Here is a 21902-nt window from a genome sequence, read left to right as displayed (position 1 = left end):
GCAAGTCGTCCGCGAGAAAAGTTGGTCAAGTGGGCAGAAATAAAACACGCGCGCACTGTTAACACAACTAGGCCAAAGCCTGACCAAAAGAAAGAAAAACTTTAACCACGAACAAGTGGCATCAGCGGCATCAAGACCTAGAGACTGACAACGCGTGTGCTTGATTTAGAGATATATATATATAATAGAGTCGAGTTATATACATATAGGCTTCCATCATTGAGAACAAAGTGGATAAGACACAGGCGTCCAGTCGCCTGCGCAAGGTGGTGCGTGTTGTGCGTAGGAAGAAGCGAGCCATCAACGATGCCAGCGAGTCGGATGGAGCCGGAGAGACGGCGCCGGGCAGTGCTCCAGCCATAACCAGTGCTGGCGACACGAAGGACTTTAACAATTCGAATTCGAACTCGAATTCAGCATCGAGACATTATTATAATGCGCCGCTGACGGAGATTGAGGCTGTGCGTGCGGCACATGAGGCCGCTGCCGCTGTGGCCGCAAGCACCAGTCGACCTTGGACGCCAATGCCGCCGCGTAAGCCCCAATGCAAGACCAAATCGAAATCGAAGACCAAACGTCATTCGTTGCCGAACGCCAGTAGCGGCGGCGGCGGCAGCGGCGGCGGCAGCGGCGGCAACAGTTCGCTGTTATCATCGGGTATAACGATCCGATCGTCCGCGTCCATGGCCAAAGTGGAGGCGCCGCATAAGAAACGCGATTCAACAAGCAACTCCAACGATTCCGATAACAAATCAAAAACCAGCGAGAACAGCGATAGCAGTGATAACACCACTTCAACAACCACGGATTCATCATCCTCGGCTAGTTCATCGTCGTCATCGTCATCAACGACAACATCATCCTCATCCTCATCGGCTGCCAATGGCCGCAAGGGGCGTCGAGCAAATGGTAAAGCAACGCTGCCCTCATCGCTACCAGCTGCCACTGGTGCTGCCTCCTCATCCTCGGCTTCGCTGTTGGCTGCCCTCAAGAAGCCGAAGCTACAGACGCGCAGCTCTGGCTCGGTCGGCAAGCAGTACAAGGATCCAAGTACAAGCGCTTAGTTTTCCCCTTCCTCCTCTATACCAACTCTTCATACTCGGCTCTCTGTCTCAATCTCAATTCCTCTGTAGTCGAGCCCATCTCTATACACAATAGCGTTGACCTTTAGCTGATGCCTCGCTTCATCTCCTCTCGCCTCGTCTCGAACTGCTAATGCGGCACAGCAGCTGCCGCCCGTCGAAAGTTGCGCTAATGCCAAAATTAATTATAAATTAAATAAAATCAAATGAAAAGATAATATATATATAGGTGAAGCGATCGCAATTTGCGCGATCACGTAAAACGTTTAGCAGCTGAGTTGAAATGTTTCGTATATAATCTATATATAAATATATATTATGTATGTACACATGGGAGCATGATAACAAATGATAAAGAACAACAAGGAGAAGACGACGAAGAGGAGGAGGAGGAGGAGAAGAGATGAGCACAGATTTACACTGTTCATGTTTTTGCATGATTGAGATCCTTCCTTAACTCCTCGAAAGAAGTCCCAATTCCAAACTCCAAATTACAAATTCTTGATCCCTTTCTTTCATTCCCTCTGGCTCTCTCCCTCGTTCACGTTGTGTGCGGTGTTCTCCCCCCGCTATATTTCTTTGTCGCTTTCGCAACGATATCTTAACTGATGCGATTCGATCTGATATTGCCACAGGCATGAAACAATTGATCGGAAAATTGAATGATTTGTGGCCCGAGCACAGCGTCGCATTGTCCATTCCAAAGGAGGTCGATAGAAGCAAGGAGAAACTCGAGGGCGCCTGGGAGACAATAGGTATTACTCTCTCGACCACTTAGAATCGTATTGTAATTACTGTATAAACGATATGCATATATACATACTTACATATATATATATATATATATATATATATATATATATATAACTTTTTGTTTCATTTCCAAATAATTTTATGGAATTTTCGAATGAATCTAAAGCTTACTGATCACTTACGACTATCGATATAATCGATATCGATAGTATAATGGTTATTATTATTTTTTTTCCAACCACATTAAGACCTTACTTATATACATTGTCTGGTTTTTCCTTTTCATTTCGCAGGTCGCGATGGTTCCAAAATTACAACAGTTGTTGCAACGCCTGGCCAGGGCACCGATCGGGTTCAAGAAGTTTCCTATACAGATACAAAAGTCATCGGAAATGGCAGCTTTGGCGTCGTCTTTCAGGCGAAACTCTGCGATACCGGCGAATTGGTTGCAATCAAAAAAGTTTTACAAGACAGACGATTTAAGGTGAGTAGCGGCCACTAAAAGAGTCCCAAATCTATTGAAGCGAACTCTCTCCACTCTCAACTCTGAACTTCTTCCATTGCAGAATCGTGAATTGCAAATAATGCGCAGATTGGAGCATTGTAATATCGTTAAACTTTTATACTTTTTCTATTCGAGTGGTGAAAAGGTAAGATGTGATATGTATCTAGAGATATTTGAATCAATATAGGACGATCAGTGTTGAGGGTTCCCAGCTGATTTGCGCTAGAGTTGTTACGGCTTTCCACAGTTCTCAGGCTCAATTCCTAAATATATATATATATATATAAGCACTTTATTATATATTTCAATTGATTTTCTTTCTATTATATTACATATAAATATCGAACGAATCATGGCGATTAATATTAGTTGGCCGAATTCCCTATCGATTTGGGCATTTTAGCCGCTGTGCTCAAGCCGCAGGTATTACGTAAGAAATACAAATACAAGAAGAACAAGAACAAGAACAAGAACAAGAACAAGAATATGAAGAGTGGACAACTCTTTAAAAGATTCGCACATAACGTTCACTCTCTTATGCGATTATCGCTCTCTGTCTCTCTGACTTTCTATCCCATATTACATCTCTCTCTTTCTCTCTCTCTAAGAATATATGCAGATGCCGCAAAAGTTTGCATGGTAGAAGAAGCTTGAGAGATATATGTGTATGCATGTTGTTTTCATTTTAATTTATTTCTGTTTTTGGCGCTTTGGCGCCTCTGACCCTGACCCCGACCCCGCTCTCCCAAGCCCAAACATTACCCCAATTGAAAAATCACTTCCTGCAAAAATTCGTTTATCACAGCATTCCTTCGGCTAGATGCTAGATGCTATATAAATGCCTTGTATATATATTCGTAGTGCTGCTTAATGTCAGTACTCGATTGTAAGAATCGTAATCGTTATCGTTATCGCAATCGTTATCTTTATCGCCATCGTTGATCCTCGAACATCACATTTCGCATGCTGATGTCAAATTTTGCAACCGTCAACAAACTTTTCCGCCGCTTGCAGCTTGGAGCTCGCCTGATCATTACAAAAAAAAAGACCAACAACTACAAGCTATATATTTATAAACTTTCTCTAATATGCAATATATGTTGACATTCCTCTTACAGCGCGATGAAGTATTTTTGAATTTAGTCCTCGAATATATACCAGAAACTGTATACAAAGTGGCACGTCAGTATGCCAAAACCAAGCAAACGATACCAATCAACTTTATTCGGGTGAGTATTGTAGAACTGTGGGTATATGGGCTCTATAATCAAACTGGTCTGATCTGTCTCTTCCACGTTAACAGCTCTATATGTATCAATTGTTCAGAAGTTTGGCATACATCCATTCGCTAGGCATTTGCCATCGTGATATCAAGCCGCAGAATCTGCTGCTCGACCCGGAAACGGCCGTACTCAAATTGTGCGATTTCGGCAGCGCCAAGCAGCTGCTGCACGGCGAGCCGAATGTTTCGTACATTTGCTCCCGGTATTATCGGGCACCAGAGCTCATATTTGGCGCCATCAACTATACAACTAAAATCGGTAAAATATCTGTTATATTTGCGTATCCATATGATTGTAAAGCATTTCTAATATCACCTTTTATTGCCAACAGACGTATGGAGCGCTGGTTGCGTACTGGCCGAACTCTTGCTGGGACAGCCCATATTTCCCGGTGATTCTGGTGTTGATCAGTTGGTTGAGGTGATCAAGGTTTTGGGCACACCGACAAGAGAACAAATACGGGAAATGAATCCAAACTATACGGAATTCAAATTTCCGCAGATTAAAAGTCATCCATGGCAGAAAGTAAGTCAGTCGACAGCTACATGTATATGTTGTACAGTAAAATATCCGGCAATCCTTCAATCGACCAGCCTCTACAGAAATCAATATATCAATTATCACCAATATATGGTAGTCTCTGCTGAGTCACTAACCGAAAGAATGTCATGTAGTGGAAAAATGAGTTGATTCTACTCAGCGCTCTCTCTCTCTTTCTCTTTGTCCTCTCTCTCTATCTCACTAACGCTACCCTCTCACTGAATCTCTCGCTCTATCTGTCTGTCTCTTTCTGGTGTGTGTATTAAATCGTTATTGAAGTGTACATAACAACTCGTTGCAGTCACTACTCGAACGCACCCAATTTCCAAACGCCCTAAACCAGAAACAACAATTGAGAGTAAGCCGAAACAAAAGCGAACGAAATTTAAAACAAAACAAAAAACAGCTTAAGAATATTTTGATGAAACAATGGCTTTATAATTCGCACTGCAATGCCTACATAAAGAGAACATTCACACATACGCAGAAGACACATTTCATAACTGTTGTCTGAAGCTTAACATTAGTAAAATCAGCTGTTGGTCATGCGTATCCCGCAAATATAACAGTTTGGATTCTTGTTTCATTTGACAAGCTGTAAAGACAATAGGTTAGGCAAATTGTACTATTCAGTTTGTCAGTTTGTATAACAACTATTAGGCAGTTTTTGGCATTTACAGTTAAACAACTACATTTAAATAATCTGCGAGAAAACAGTTTCTTATCGATTGTATAACAGTTGTTTTCGTCTATAACAATTGGACTTTAGTATTTTAGACAGTTTTAGTGTCACTTCAAGAAGCATTTGTCTAATCTGGGAACGATTGTATAACAGATGTTAGCCTGTATAGCAATTTTTAGGCTGATTTTAGAGGCAGTTCGAGCAACACTAAATAATCTGGTAGAAAACATTTTCTTATCGATTGTAAAACAGTTGTGTGCGTGTATAACAGTTGTATTTTAATATTTTAGACAGTTCATTAACCATTTGTGTCTAATAGACAATTGATCCTTAATGATTTTATAGCAGACCGATTGTATAACAGTTGCATGTGTGTAGCATTTATAACAGTTATGCAAGTATCCAAGTATCCTTTGCCAGTTTAAGATACAGCTTAAAAGAAACTCTCATTTAGCCTCGGAGCGAAAGCGAATCTCATAAATCATGCCAAATCGATTAATGTATATAGCTTTAGCTTTAATGTACATGAGGCGCTCGCAGTTGTAAAAGTGTTTAAAAGTTGTTTACATGTTGATTGATTGAGTTTAAATTGATTTGATTTGATTTAACTTGATTCAGTTTGACTTGAATTGTCTTGATTGTTGTTTTTCTATTAAACGTGCCTCACCTTCTGTACGCCTTGTTCATGAGGCCCCACATACATATGTGCATACATACATACATTTATATAAATAACATATAGTTGTATATATATATATATATATGTATGTGTGTGTGTGTGTGTGTGTGTGTGTGTTATTTGTATTTACATATATTGTGCTTGGTCGCCTTTCAATGCCGTGTCCTTTTGTGGACCTGCACCTGCCCCTGCCTCTGCCCCAGTCCCTGCCCCTGCCTAAAAGAAGACAGCTAGCTGATTGTGTTCTAATTTGATATTTGCTATTCCACAGGTTTTCCGTATACGCACTCCGACAGAAGCTATCAACTTGGTGTCGCAGCTGCTCGAGTACACGCCCAGCGCCCGCATTACACCGCTGAAGGCTTGTGCACATCCGTTCTTTGATGAACTGCGTATGGAGGGCAATCTCACCTTGCCCAACGGTCGCGAAATGCCACCACTTTTCAACTTCACAGAGCATGGTGAGTACGCAACGATATAAGTTCATACTCTCAGGGACAGATTTGTATGTAACGAAAATGATTTATTGCAGAACTCTCGATACAGCCTAGCTTAGTGCCACAGTTGTTGCCAAAGCATCTGCAGAATTCAGCACACCCAAGCACTGCTAATCGCGCCTCAGCTGGTGGTGCATCAACCACTGCGGCCACTGGATCAACTAACGTCTCTTCAGCGGGCAGTGGTACGTCCGGTGATGGTGCCGTTCAGTCACAGCAACAGCATCAGCAACAGGCGCCCACATCAGCAGCAGCAGGAGGCACAGTCGCCGGTGGCGCCGCTAACGTGGGCGGCGTCCAGGGAAATAATAGCAGCAGCAACAGTGGCAACGCAACAAACGCCACAACTGTTGCAGGGGCTCCAAATGCGCAGCAATCGAATGCGGCTGCAGCTGGCACTGGTGGCGGCGGTGGCGGTGGCGCAGCAACAGCTGCCACTGCAGCCGGCGCGATTGCCAACAGCAATGCTGGCGGCGCTAACATAACAGGTGAGTAAGCGTGAGCCCAGCATCTCGAGGGAAGTCACAAGTCGCAAGTTGCAAGTCGCAAGTAGATCAGCCTCTATCAATCTATCAATCTGTCAATCTATCTTACTATATATCTATAAACTAGCAATCTATCTATCAATCTATCGCTATTTATGTTTCTCTCTCTCTTTCTCTCTCTATCTGTGTTAATCTCGGTTGCTTGCTTTTAGCTGAGACTCGTATGCCCAAATTTATTAAATCACTCAATCCATCAAACTTGACGAAGACCCAGCGCAAGACTCATTCCCATTCAGCAGAAGCATTTCAAGACCAAATACCCGACCAAATTGAAACCAGACAATACAATATCGAAACACCCATCCCAGAAATGTATGGCAGCCAGCCGCAACATAGCTTCGATTCGATGCGCGACCGCGTTGCAACCCAAAATTGATTTAAACCATTGTCACATTTTACTATCCGTTGAAATTATTTTTCATTGTTTCGATTGACTCACTGAAATATAAAAACCAGAACTAATGGAAAAACTAACAAAGATATTCTGAATTAAATTTATTACTTTCAATCGACTCTATCTCTACTTGACCGCTGAGCGAGTGCCGTCCATGCTTAGCTCTTATCGATTCTTATTTAACTTTTGCTTTTATTTTCTTTTACTATGGGTATCTCATGACTCTTCATAGTATTTATAACTATATATATGTATATATATATTAGAAGATGCAATTTCAGTAATGAATTAAACAATCAGAACAATATGGAGGCCTTGATACTACAGTTATGTCAATATATATATATACAGATAGATGGAGTGAGTCGTTATTAGCTTATCAGATCTTTCTCTCTGCCTCACTCTATCTCTATTTCTTTGTATTGAGTCTTCTAGACTTAAGTCCAGTTGTCTGTTTCTATATGTATACTTTGCATGTGTCTATCTTAATTTTATTTTGGTTTCAACTTCATATTAGCTTTACCTATAGCCCTTGGTTTACTTGGATCCACAAGGGTATTAGAGTCTCGGCATGCCGAAAATAAGTCGTGTCCACTTTTAGATCGTGTCTCTGCGGCTGGCTGTGGACGCACTCGATAAGCGATACGTATTGGCTGTCCTTGTTCCATTCAAGCCCTGGCATATCCTGTGCTAGTCGTTCCATTGACTTGCGAATATATTTTGTATTTTAAGTTGCAAGCTTAATATGTATTTTTATAAGTTTGTATTATTTGAGATTTCATTGAATTTTATTAAAATCTTTTTCGTTTCTTTATTGTTTCCCTTTTTATTTTATTTACAGATTCATAGGGGCAATAGCAACATACGCAAATATATATATATATGAATATATATGTATGTATATATCTATATCTATATCTATATAATATATATGTATATATATTTATATAATCAATCAACACAGTACACAGAACCTACACACATACACCAACACACACACCCACACACCATAACACCCACGAACACATATTAAAGTGAGTGGGAGATACATAAGAAAACAGAACTAAAACGAAGGGAAACAGAAAGAGAAACCACAACTGCAACACAAAACATAAATCAAACACAACTGGCAAAAATTAAATATAATTAAATACATTGATATATATATATATACACACTATATTAAATTAATTACATAATTAATTTAAAGCAATTTGCAAACAAAAAAAATCATTAAAATAAAATAATAATACAAAACAAAAAAAAAAAAAAAAAGAATGAGGAGGAAATGCATATAAAATAGAAAATAATACCCTTATATAAAATTCATGCATACAACACGGAAGAGGAAGAGGGAGAAGAAGGAGAAGAAACAACCAGCTTCAATTAAATAAAACAAAATAAACAAAAAAAGTAAGAAAGAAAAAAATAAAATAAAAACTAAAATCTAAAATTTAAAATCTAAAAAATAAAAACAGCAAATGTAATGCAAAGTTTTACATAGATAAAAATAAATTTATTTTAAACTTAAAATAAAAAACAAAAGAAAACTAAAGTAATAACTGTAATAGCAATGACATTGCTAAATGCCAATACTGGCTTGTTTTTATTATTATTATTATTATTATAATTACATTTTTTTTTTAAATTAATTAATAAAGAACAATTTAATAAATCAGCTGGCTAAAACTGAACAACTGGCGACTTTCAGCGGTAATTAACCAGAAAGTTATGGAGCACATGCATACATCTATACACACACACATATATATATATATATATATATATATATATATATATATATAAAAGCTTAACAAAAGTCATCGCATATTTAATTTCAATAAAATTTCATACAATTTTTTGTTTTAATTATCTTATTTTTTTAGTCTGGTAATATTGAAATGTGTAGTAAAAATAATATTAAAAGAAAACAAAGAACATTTTTAACTGCACAATATAAATATTAATGTTGCATAATTTGAAAAATGACGAATTAAACAATCAAACAAAATATGCAAAATAGGATTTGGCTGCATAAAAATCATTAACAATATGTTTATATTATGCTAATTTTACGATTAATTAAAGTATATATATATATATATATATATATATATATATATATATATATATATATATATATATCTAAATATCTAACTAATTAATTAATTAATTAATTGTAATCTTTTTTGTAAAACGCATTAATATATATATATATATATATATATATATATATATATTAAATAAATAAATTATTTTTTTTTATAATTTAATAATTATTATTTTGTAATAAATAAAACAAGCAAGCAGCGAGCATTGAGTGAAACAAAAATAAAAGAAAACAAAAATGATTTAAATCAATATAAATATATATATATATATATATATAGATATATGAATCACATATGCAAATTTATTTAACAATAAATGTACGTATATTAAACCTAGAAAATTACTTAAAAAATAATAATAATAAAAAAAAAAACAAAAAATATTACACAGACAGAAAACAGCATAAATAACAATTTTATGTAAAAACCTAATTTTTTAATCTAAATTTATATATATATATATCTATATATATATATCTTATCGGATGAGAACAGTTAGAAGAATATACTTTTGGCGAGGCGGGCACAAGTCTAGGCCAAGTACTAGGAGAGTTCAGAGAGAAATCTAAATTTGGTGTTAAATATAAGATCAGAAATATATCGATTTCAGATCAAGCACAAGTGAAAAAGTAAAGTTTCGAAAAATTTTATATTAAACACTTGATATATTCAAATCCAGATTATCGGATTTTAGAATTGGGCTCTCGAATGTAGACTTTTGCCCAACTCGGGTGAAGATGTGTTTGTATATGCTTTATAAACCAATATTTATAGACACACACACATACATACACAAGTATATATACACATATATATATATATACATATATGTAATGTAATATATATATATATATGTACATGTAATATATATATATATATATATATATATATATATATATATATATATATATATATATATATATATATATATATATATATATATATATATATATATATATATATATATATATATATATATATATATTGTTGCATACATACATAAACAACTATAAATGACTATACTCGTATCGCTGGTTTAGTTGCAATATGTAGATAAAAATACATGAAAATATTACAGCTATATACATAGCTATATACATATGTAGTATCTATACCTATAACTATATATGTATATATAAGGATATATATTCGAAATTTGAGTTCAAATATAGGATCACAATTGGTGAAAACATCATGCAGAAGTAGCTGGCAAAAAGAGAATGGAAAGCAAATTGCGTTTCCGATATACAATGATACCGATAACGATAACGATAACCAGCTTAACTAATTTCAAATAGCAACATGTTTCTTTACCCTGACAACAATTGACAAATACAAGTGCGAAATATTGTAAAAATCAAACGTATATTTATTTAAATAGTTTATGAAAAGCTAATTTAAACTAATTATTATAATTAAATACAAACACACATGCATACATATACAATTTAAAAATCGAACACACGAGTTAAATTTCCTAGTACTTTAGGCACACACACACACAAACACGAGAAGAGCTGCAACAACATTAAGAAATAATACAATTTTAACATTAATTTGAATAACATAACAACAACTACTATACATACTTAGACACACACACATGCACACATACAGCGTTATGTATACATATGTATTAAAAATGTAAAGCCAACAATATTCGTGGTTAAATTCATAGACAAAAAGAAAAGAAAGTTGTTGAGAAAGATAAATGAAATGATGATAATGATAATGATGATGATGATGATGATAATGATAATGATAAAAGAACATGGAAGAACACTGAGCAAAATTACAAAAATGCTGAAACAGAAAAAAAACAAAAACAAAAATAAAAAATAATAAAAATTACAAAAAAAAAAACGAAGAAAAAACCATATAAACGAATTCACCTTATTTTTCTTAATTTTATTTGTACATATTATTCGTTCTTGTTGTTGCTAGTGGGTGTGTGTGGTTGGGTGGGCGATCGTTCAGTCAGTCGGTTGATTGGCGCCATTTTGTATCTGGTTCCATGCCGCGCAGACGCTCAATTTTGCATGCTTGTGAACATATGTATTTGCTCGCTCTCCATTCTCTTTCATTTTCTCTTTCTCCTTCTTCTCTTTCACTCTGTCACATAACATTGTTGTCATATAAGTATTTCCCGTTCCATAGAGTTTATTCTGTTAATTGGCAACTGTTAATAACAGCGGCAGCAACAACTACTACAACAGCAACAGCAATTTACAGCAAAATGTTTTGTCTACTTTGTTATTTTTTGCCAACAAATTTCGCAGGTTCGCAGTCAAACAGCGCCTTGAACAGCAGCGCCAGCGGCAACGGCGACGCTGAGGTTAGCGCTGCAGGCGACGAAGGTGGTGGTGGTAGCGGTAGCAGCAATGGCAGCGGCAACGGCGGAAACGACGCAGCAGTAGAGCCTGATCAGGCGTCGGCAGCGTCAGCCGGCACATCGGGTTAACGCAGCAGCAACAGCAGCAGCGGCGGCGGTGGCGCTCTGTTAATATAAATGTTGTTTACAGTGAACTGTTATTAACTTTTTTGTTCGCTAGCCTCTTATGCAAATGGGGGTTTAAGTAAATTTAACAACATTCAATTTACAACATCACCCACACACAAACATGCATACATACATACATACATACATACATATACACATACACACACATGCATGCATACATACAGATACACATACACACACAGACATTCATACAAACATACATATTAATTCTGCAAATATCAACAATTTCACCCACATGCAAAGGATTAAACATAATATATATACATACATATATATATATCTATCTATCACGCGCACAGACACACTTGCATGCTTGCAGTTTGTACACATGCGCATATGTATGTATGCATGCATGTTTGCATGTGTGCATGCATGCATGTATGCATGTATGCATGCATGTTCTTGTGATTTAACGCACGCTTTCCTTATTCCAAGAGCTTTTCTTTGCTCCTATCTGCTGAATCACAAGCACATATGTATGCGATGCGTGTGTGAGTGCGTGTGTGCGCTCGCTTGCATGTATGTATGTATGTATGTATGTATGTATGTTGTGTGCGTGTATGAATGCTTGTACATTGGGCGCAAGGCAAGAAAACGTAGTATAATATTTAACTAAAAACAAAAACCCCCACAAAAATGAAGGAAAACACAAAGCAAATGCCTAACTAAACATATAAATAATAAATATGTATTATTAAAAAAAAACACAACAAATATAATGTTATGTTAAATAAAGTAATGTGTATATATATACACATGTATATATATATATATATATATATATGTGTATATATATACACATTATATATATATATATATATATATATATATATATATATATATAATCATAAATTGAACAGACACACGAAACAACATAGTGTTACATAAACTTTATGCATTATAGTAAATAATAAAAAAGAAAAACACAAAAAAAAAACAATTTGCGAACGTATTAAATGATAAGCAAAAACCAAATAAGAAAACTTAGTGAAATAAATCAAAATTTTTTGTCCCATTAAAAAAAATGTAAACGATATTTATAGATTAACCAACAGCAGAAGAAATAACAAAAAATAACAAAATAAATGTTAATTTGCTTGTTATTGTTGTTGTACTTAAGCAGCAGCAGCAGCAACAATCTAAATCCGATTGGAGAATCTGCAAAATGTTTAAAAGATAAATTCCAAAACATTTGACTATAAATCCCAATATAGAAGATATATATATATATACAGATATATATATATATATATATATATATATATATATATATATATATATATATATATATATATATGTATATACAACTATAATTGTAAAACGATCCCCAGGCCGAGCTCCGATATCCCATTAACCCCAAGCCCCTTATATTACTATTTAGTACCGTTCTTCAGTCCAACTTTAGCATTTTAATACGATTCTAATGATTAAATCAAGAACATCTACAAAAAAAAACAAGCATAGCCTAATAGTTGATTTAAACAAACAAACAACAACAAAACAAAACAAAAACATATATATATATATATATATATATATATATATATATATATATATATATATATATATATATATATATATATATATATATATATATATATATATATATATATATTACAATACTATATATATTTATTTATATATATGTATATGTTTTTTATTATAGTGAAAATAATTATTAAAAAAAAGGAAAAATATCATAAAAACGCTTTTAGCGAGCGACGCCACCCATTAAACTAAATGAAAATTAATTAACAAAAAAGAAAAAAACTATAAAAAAAATGAAACAAGAACCGAATCTCGAATGAAAAGAAGAAGAAGGAAAACAATGATGCATAATGCAAAAATTGTAAAATTAATCAACATTTAGCTGCAATTGAATATATATATAAATTAATTTTAATTAATTAATCACCCCAAAACACAAGAACAATAACAAAAGTAAGAGAAGGAGATGAAGAGGAAGAAGATCAGGAGAAATTAGCGATACGTGGCATGTTCGCAAGATTCCAGAAACTCACGTAACTCTCGTACAGCTCAAGGAAAGCGCGCCTTGGACCATAATTGGAACGATCAAAGCAATTGCAATTACTATATAACTAGCACGTACAGTCCCCAGAGAATGCCTATATATATACACTTATATATATATATATATACGTTTATATATACACATACATACATACATAGAGTACGACATATTCCCATGCTGTTTCTTTTCCCTAGACTCCAAGCTGTTGCGCAAACGCGAACATTTAGCAAATGTTTTCTCTTTGCTTGTGCAAACTAAACTAATTATATTTGTATGTATTATATGTATGTATTCCTCAATTCCATTAGTTTCCTAACACAAATTCTTTTTTTTTGTTTTTTCTTAACACTTGCGAGAAGAATAACTCGAACAGAAGATGGAAATTGTTTTTGAGCAATTGAACTAAGCAAAAATATGGAAAATTCTTTTGGTAAAAAATATACACAACACAAAAACAAAACAAAAAAAATTAAACATACACACTAACAATATGGAACAAGCAACTCAGTTTAATTTTTGATTATAAAACAAGCTTTCAAAATTAAAAAAAAAACTAAGTAATAAACCCTTCCCCAAAATTCAAATAAACCAAAATGAAAAATGAAAAATGAAAAATAAAAACGAAAAAGTACTAAAAATAAAAAAAAATTAATTATGATAAGCTATGAAATTATATATGAACAACAATTTCAGCGTTTCGCTTACCAAAATGAAAATTTACATTTAAACACAACCTAAAACTAAATGCAAAAAATAAAAACAGAAAACCCACAAAAAAAAAACAAAACCAAACAACAACATAAAAACACAAAAAGAACATTAATTAAAAAATAAAAAACAATAAAAATTACAAAACTAAATGATTATAAGAATGGCTTTTATTCTGGAAACAACTGGGTGTGCTGAGGTTTGTTGACTTTACTCTAAAGAACACGTATATATGTATGTGTATTTGTATATACACTAGGCTGGGCAACAGAGTATCTTAAACCGATACGATACTCCCCCAATTAACATTGTCTAGTTGCTATAGTACTGGATTCATTTTCAAAACATTGCACCTGTCCTAAAGTTCATCAAAACGTTTATACCTGGAAGAGAGTTCGGAGTCCGGGAAGCAATAGAATGATGCAACAAGGAAGAACGTTGCAATCCGACTACATAACACTCATTCACGGTCAAAGCGTTGCCAGCTCCAAGACCTCGGAAGATTTGTTTTCCGATTTGCCACTCCCTCAATGTATCTACTACATCTTTACACCCTGAACTCATTGAAAATGGGAATTCAGGGTATAGTGGTCTTGTGAAAGCGTATGTAACAGGCATAAGGAGGCGTGGCAGACCTCATAAAGTATATTTAAGTTAACACATAACACTTAATATAAGATATTAATCAACAACAAATAAAACAGCAGCACAGGAGCTGCAACAACCAACAACAATTAAGACAGCATCGCGGGAGCTGCAAGTGACCGATTTTATAAAGAGAATTTTTTTTGTGTTAGTTGAATCATGTAAGTGGATACTCTAGCAAAAATTTTTCTACAAACACAAAAAGTCTTAAGTTTATTTTATAAAAAATTAGTTAGTACAAGAGAGTATTTTACTCCCTTGGTCCCCAGGTCTGCTTCCACGACCCTCTCATCACATAAAGGTGTGAGTTTGTTTCCGAGCTGTCGGTTGGACTTGACCAAAATCTTGTCACCAACGTCGAAGACCCTATTCTGCCGATTTGCGTTCTCCCTAGCTCTGAGCGTCGTCTGAGAGTTTTTGATCTTTTCTTGTATCTTTTCTTGTCGCTCATCTGGGTGCGCCTGAACCACATCAACTGGTCTCTGGTCGATGACCGAATGGATCGACTTGTTGTACTCAGTTTTTGCCAACAAAATGACTTCTACGGTGTCACTTATACCTTTATCGATCCTTAGGCATCTGGCTAGCTCCAACAGAGTGCTGTGAAAGCGCTCAACCTGTCCATTCGAGATGCTATGCAATGGTGGTGCATTTGAGATGCTGACCCCATAGTTGTTTGTGAGCATTGTCACAGTAAATGTATTTGGCTTTTGGCTGGCTTCAGATACACAATGGTTCTTGAAGGGACCGGTTGGACAATAGCAAACTTAGAGAACTTGTCGATGCAAGTGAGAAAGTATTTCCTGTCAGTGGAGAAAATGTCTATGTGTAACATCTCTCCTACATGTGAGGGGGTGTCTATCATATTTAGCCCTAGCACATGTTTTGCAATTTTGTAATATTTCATTCGCTATTTTTGCCATCTTTGGAAACTAGTACTCCGAGAGTACCTGCTTAATATTTTCCTGTGCAGACCTATGGGCCCTATTATGCTCGTCTGTGAGGATTTCCCTTCTTTCTCCAACCGTAAATACGTCCACTATGCGATTTTTTGCAGTGCCGGAACTTTGTGGCCGGGTATCTTCGAACCAATGCATCTTGCATCATTGCAAGCGTGTGTAAATTACAGTGGAGAGCATTTATGCACTTGGGTGAGACTACATCTTCGAGCTCTTCGAGTCTAGCAGCGATTCGACGCAAGTATAGCTGATCAAGTAGCGTTTCTTATTTCCAAAAAGAATAAAAATTCGTTTTAAGGGCGAACGCGCCTCTTCTAGCACTATTTGATTTTGAAAACAATTCAAGGGTTTATCGGTAGTCCCAATGGTGTTGGTGCGAGATACCTCACTGTGGATCGTTGCTGCGCATGACTCAATTTCTTGTTCATTTACAGCGTTGAGCTGCTGTCTTGACAAGGCATCCGCAACCAGATTGTCTTTGCCAGGCTTATAGAAGATATGTGCATTAGACTCGTCAATGCGCGCTTTCCACCTTTTGATTTTTGCATTTGGATTAGATTCCGAAACTGTGAAGGTCAACAAGGGTTGATGGTCAGTGAAGATATTAGTGTCTTTCACCCCATAGAAACAGTGCCTTAATTTGGGAAGTGTGGTCACTACGATGGCCAATAACTCTATCTCATTTGCTGCATAGTTAACCGCGCTGTCCTTCAATGTTCTTGAAATCATTGTTATATGACGACCCTCTTGAGACAAAACTGCACCTATGCCGTGAGCTGAAGCATCGGTCGTTAAATCGAATGGCTTCTTAAAATCGGGGTACCTGAGCATTACATTTTCGGATGACAAAATATGAACCTTTATATTTCTGGACCTATGCTTACTGACTGTTCCATTTTCACCCTTCAAGATATTCGAGATGGGTCTTGCTATTGCGGCGAAGTCCCTAATGAAATATCTGTAATAACTTGACGTGACTTTTCGACGGAGACCCTCATGTTTGCTTCGTGTAAGCATTTTAGAAGCCAATCCACGTGTTTAATGTGGGATTCCTCATTCCTCCTTCTGAAAAGATGATTACATCATCGACATAGCAAAATTTGCCAATCTGTTCTTTGAAAGATGCTTGCTGCATTCTGTAAACCAAAGGGGAGTCTTTTGAACTCGTATTTCCCCCCGTTCACAGAGAAAAAGGGTTTTTCACGGTCGCGTTCAGCGAGCATGATCTGGTGATAACCAGACTTGATAATGTTGAAAAGAATTTGGCTCTCCCCAAATTCCCCAATATCATTGATATATTTGGCATAGGGTAATTGTCAGGCTCGGTTCTTTCGGTAAGTTTACAAAAGTCCATTACCAACCTCATTTTCCTATTGCCCGCTTCATCTTGTTTTCTACCCATATTGGGTTATTGTAGGGAGAGACGGACTTTTGAATTATATCATTTTTTAGCAGATCTTTGATTTCTTTATTAACGAAATCAGCTGCTCCCATTGGATATGGGTAAAGCTTGGCATAGATCGGTTGCTCATCTGTGGTCCTAATGGCAGCCACGACTGATGTGTTATACGACAACGCCTCGTCTGGGTCTGCAAAGGCCTTTTGTCTCGTCTTTAGCATTTTCAAAAAAAACTTCTAAGTGTGGACACGGCACATCTACAAGACCTCTTGGAGGCATTAGGCACACACCATAGAGTCGCCAGAAGTTTAGGTTTCCTAGGATCCATACTGAAGATGGTGGCGGGTACATCCGATGCCGGTGATTTAGAGCAGACTAGGTTCACTGAAATGCAACTAATAAATGCCAACAATAGACAAATAGAAATAAACACTAGAGTTCAAGACCAGCTTAACCAGTTAACAATCACTGTCAATAAAATTCTCAAGATAGCCAAAAACTAACAAGTTGACACTGGCCATTTATTTGAAACACTACTGTCTAGAAACAGAATGCTAAAGATGGAGTTGCAAAATGTAATGCTTGCCATTACTCTCGCGAAGGCTAACATTGTTAGCCCAAACATTTTGGACCACTCAGATTTGAAATCAATTAGGAGATCAAATAGGAGATCTTATGTCCGTTGCGTCCGTAAAAGTTCTCCAATCCATTAACACTATACATTTTATAATCAAATTCCCAAAGATTAAAAAAGCTTGCAGAAAAATTACGATTTATCCTGTCGTCCACAAGAACTTCATATTGCGATTGTTTGACAACGTCATAGCCGAATGCGATGGAGAAACCCACTCACTGCAGAGTTGCGCCGCTTCACCTGGAGCCACATTTTGTCGTCTGTCATTAGAGAGTTCATGGCACGGCACACTGCGAGATCCATCCGAGCAACCTGGAAATAATCACCCATGTAGATGACGGAATCATCATCCTCAACGACGGGTCCGCAAGGATTCAGGTGGACAACGGCACTGAGATTCAGGTACAAGGCACGCATCTCGTCACGTTAGGAGACCGAGTCGCAATTAACGGGATTCTGTTTTACAATCACAACGTACGCAATAGAGTCCCGGGTATTGCCAATTCTCCCTTGCTGAACATCACTGCCTGTCAAGATGTCCTCAGCCTCCCTTACCCTCATCGTTTGAATGAACTTAATTTGGAGGTGATACAGCAATTCAAGAAAGACGCCCGAACTGATCAAGCCTATCGTGTGGCATTCATCGTCGGAGCCATATGCTGTGCTTTAATCTGCATTGGCCTCTCTCTTTGGCGGATCATCGACGCAAAGAAGTCTGCGAGGCAGTTACGAGAAGTCGTCGGCCGAGGACGGCCTTATACTTGAGGGGGGAGTAGTTAACACATAACACTTAATATAAGATATTAATCAACCCTCGCTCCATAAGTTAAGGAACAGCCCTCGCCCTCGTGACACTGCATACTTTGTATCAGCACACTTTTGTTTTGCTGCAAGAGTTCCCGTTATTGCCTAAGATTTTCGCTGAGTCGGCTTGCCGACCATGACATTGTGGCGTGATGCGAGTTTTGGCTTAGCTTAAGTGAAATATTCTGTGTAATTAGAGTTTAGTTTTGAATACAGTGCTCTTCCAGTAAGTCGCTTAAATAAATATTCACTCCGGCACTTGTTCATTGTCTGAGCCCGAGGCCAGCAATTAGAGGCACAGTCGCCTCTCAACCTAATCTTCAGCCACTACAGGACTGGAAGGATACTAATTTATATATACTTGATCAGGACGACAAGCCGAGTCGACTTAGCCCTGTCCGTCTGTCCGTATGTGTGAACGCTTCCATTTCAGTATTGAAATTTTGAGGTCTGTATACAGCACGCGCATATCAAGTTTGATTCAAACTGTTGAAAAATATTTAAAAACACATACCGGACAGGGCTCGGGGTATCTCCTAGCCGCGCAACCCAAAATATATTAAAGAACTTTGCAGTTCGATACCAAATTTAATATTTTTTACAGAAGAATCGATGAAACTCCAATATGGAAACATTTTAGAAAAAAGAATCGACGAATTTCAATAATACTGAGCATTACCAAAGAACTTGAGGGCTGCGCTATCCTGATCAGTATATATATATCTTAATTTTTAGCTCACCATCTATATCAATTTATCTCGGTAAGTATCTTACTATGATTTATCAAGTTTAATAGAAAGGCTCACTATATGGTTTAGTCTAAGCGTGGATCTGCGAACTTTTTCAATATACATATGTATACTTTGCACCTGTATATTTATGAACATAATAATATAATAGGAGAACCATAAGCTATCATGCAAAGGAACCAAATTAAAGCAGTTCCACTGCATTAGCAAATAAGAACACAATAGAGTTGAGATCCTATTGTACTATTATATGCTGCCGCCCTTTTGTAAAGGTCGCTTGGCCTACCGGTACTTAGCAGAAGACTTTGTGTAAAAGAAATCGATGCAAAGTGATGATCTCAGCGACTTTAGTCTTCAGTACGTAGCGATAATAGGGTATCTTCTAGTCGGACATATATTTTGGATTTCGTAAGGCACGATGTACTCGGAATATCATAAGAAATGCGGCGAATGTCGTGGGAGACGTTGTGGGGACTCGGCTATAACTTGAATATCGTAAGAGATCGTCTCTTCGGACAAAGCCCAAATACCACTGCACCCTATAAATGCATAGCTATAGTTATAAATAAGGTAGGATACTATATAAGAGCAAAGCAAAATATTACCGTGAGGGACCCTGTAAAACTTTAATGTGACCATGTAATTGGCGCAGCATGTAAAGGTACAGCTGCAGCTGCAATTTGAATATCGTAAGACACCATGTTAAGGCATAGCTGTATGTTAATTGGAATACCGTAAAACACACTGTTAAGCTATTGATATAATTTGAATAACGTATGAGACGATGTGAAGAGACAGCAATAGCTAGCATATTGTAAGACAGCATGTGGAGGTGCAGCCGTAACTTGAATATCGTAAGAGATGCTGTGCAGAACAGAAGCAGAAGGCATTTTCGGTTGTTTAGTTACTAATTTGGAATTCAAATATATATTCAACTAATTTACATAAGATAATTTTAAAAGTCTACCCAATTCCATATTGTGATGTTCGCATTGCCATCCACAGGTTAGGGTTTGCGGCGCTTACTTAGGTTCTGGCTCTGGCTTTGGGTCTGATTCGAACTCTGATTCGGGTTGGGGTTCGAGCTGTGACTTAGGTCGGTGCTTGGAGGCTCTGTTGCTGGCTTGAGGCGTCGCTTGTTGCTTGCTCTGCTGGCTGTGGCAGGCTTGAGAGTGCCCGCCACAGAGGCAGACGCACCTGCACTAGCTGACACAATCACGGCCGGCGACGGCGCTACTGGTGTAGCTGCCGGCATGGTCAGTGTTGCCGTGGTAGCACTTGTGCCGCCAATTCTGTGGGGCTCCTCGTAGCTGGTTAGTTGGCTGTGCTCAGTTTTAATTTGGGCGCCCGGCGCAATCATGAGAAGATCATTCGTGCTTGCCCGTTGCGGTGCGTCCTTGTCGAAGCGTTCACACTTGATATGGCGCAGTGCGTCGGGCGCATGGCCATTGACCATGCGATTATCGTTGTTGTTGGGCTCCTCCGGATGCGGTGCCTGCAACTGCTGCCACTCGAGTATGCCGGTCAGCAGCTTGATATACTTGATGGCTGAGCGCAGAATCTCGTTCTTCGACAGCTTCTTGTCCGGCGGATGGGTGGGCACTAGTTTGCGCAGCTCGGCGAACGCGCCCGACACATTCTGCTGGCGCCAACGCTCTCGCGTATTGGTAAACACCTTTCGCACACCGCCCGTGCCAATACCGCCGGACAGCTGGCCACTGCCAAGTCCCAGGCCAGCGCCTCCGCCGGCGCCTGCGCCAGCTGCTCCGCTTGCGCTACAGTTAACGCCATTGGACGGCGGTGCCAGCTGCCCGTTGCCAAAGACATTGTTGCCGCTGCGAGGCGAGTTGGACAAGGAGCGATTTGCTGCTGGGTAAACAGAATATTGAGAGCTTGGTTCATTGGTGGCGCCTTGGCCATTCCTTTACTTACCATCCGCCTGGCTGCCGTTGAGCACAATGTAGTCGCGCAGATCCTCGTCGTCCTCCTCGGTGTCGTTGAGCGAGAAGTCCGATAGATCGCCATCTCCATCCGAGATGGACTCCGTTTTGGGCTGCACATAGGGCGTGGCATGACGCAACAGCGCCGGCGGCTGTCGAGTCGTGCCATTACCATTGCTGTTGCTCTCCTCTCGCCTGCCGTTCACTGAGGACGAGGAGCTGGAGTGGCTGGTTGTGCTGCGCTCGTCCGCATTATCTGCGCCATTCGAGCTGCTCGGAAGCCAGGCCATGACCGAACGCCACAAAGTGCCACTGCGAAATGATGAGCAACATCAGCAACAGCAACAGCAACAGCAGCAGCAACCGTAGCAAGCGTAGAAGAAGACAGAACCCACCCCGTCGACAGCAGCCGTTGAGGGGCGGCGCTAGCGAGTGGCTGC

The 21902-nt window shown here is 37.9% G+C and overlaps 2 protein-coding genes across 10 annotated transcripts in view; one reads left to right on the top strand and one right to left on the bottom strand.

Moving 5' to 3' along the window:
- Positions 1 to 11725, top strand: part of LOC111594254 (protein kinase shaggy) — a 44020-nt gene extending 32295 nt beyond the window's left edge. For 3 of the 8 annotated variants that reach the window (XM_023307472.2, XM_023307474.2, XM_023307475.2), the window contains exons 2-9: positions 2129 to 2319; positions 2402 to 2485; positions 3459 to 3569; positions 3644 to 3881; positions 3955 to 4148; positions 5796 to 5985; positions 6057 to 6509; positions 6719 to 7041. In XM_023307472.2, coding sequence (XP_023163240.2) covers positions 2129 to 2319; positions 2402 to 2485; positions 3459 to 3569; positions 3644 to 3881; positions 3955 to 4148; positions 5796 to 5985; positions 6057 to 6509; positions 6719 to 6942 — 1685 coding nt within the window. In that variant the 3' untranslated portion in view covers positions 6943 to 7041. Of the gene's footprint in view, positions 1 to 1717; positions 1838 to 2128; positions 2320 to 2401; positions 2486 to 3458; positions 3570 to 3643; positions 3882 to 3954; positions 4149 to 5795; positions 5986 to 6056; positions 6510 to 6718; positions 7044 to 7801; positions 8103 to 11350 lie in introns of those variants that run through there. The other 5 variants (XM_030225914.1, XM_030225912.1, XM_023307473.2 and 2 more) reach the window with 5 other exon arrangements.
- Positions 11726 to 20426: 8701 nt separating this feature from the next.
- LOC111594245 lies at positions 20427 to 21767 on the bottom strand. Of its 2 annotated transcripts, none has more exons than XM_023307456.2 (2): positions 21455 to 21767; positions 20427 to 21391 (listed from the first exon to the last, which is right to left on the bottom strand). In XM_023307456.2, the coding sequence occupies exons 1-2, from the start codon at positions 21750 to 21752 to the stop codon at positions 20529 to 20531; spliced, it is 1161 nt and encodes a 386-aa protein (XP_023163224.1). In that variant the 5' UTR covers positions 21753 to 21767; the 3' UTR covers positions 20427 to 20528. The 2 variants fall into 2 exon arrangements, with proteins under 2 accessions (XP_023163224.1, XP_023163225.1); XM_023307457.2 differs by having other exon boundaries at positions 20428 to 21388.
- Between the last annotated feature and the right edge of the window lie 135 nt (positions 21768 to 21902).

Source organism: Drosophila hydei, unplaced genomic scaffold, assembly GCF_003285905.1.
Source record: "Drosophila hydei strain 15085-1641.00,03,60 unplaced genomic scaffold, DhydRS2 tig00008148-arrow-arrow-pilon, whole genome shotgun sequence".
Taxonomy (NCBI): domain Eukaryota; kingdom Metazoa; phylum Arthropoda; class Insecta; order Diptera; family Drosophilidae; genus Drosophila; species Drosophila hydei.
This window is presented reverse-complemented; position numbering and strand designations above follow the sequence as displayed.

Coding starts and splice junctions, on each gene's coding strand:
- LOC111594245 (XM_023307456.2), bottom strand. CDS start 21,752: ATGGCCTGGCTTCCGAGCAGCTCGAATGGCGCAGATAATGCGGACGAG. Junction 21,392..21,454: donor CAACGGCAGCCAGGCGGATG/GTAAGTAAAGGA, acceptor CTGTTTACCCAG/CAGCAAATCGCTCCTTGTCC.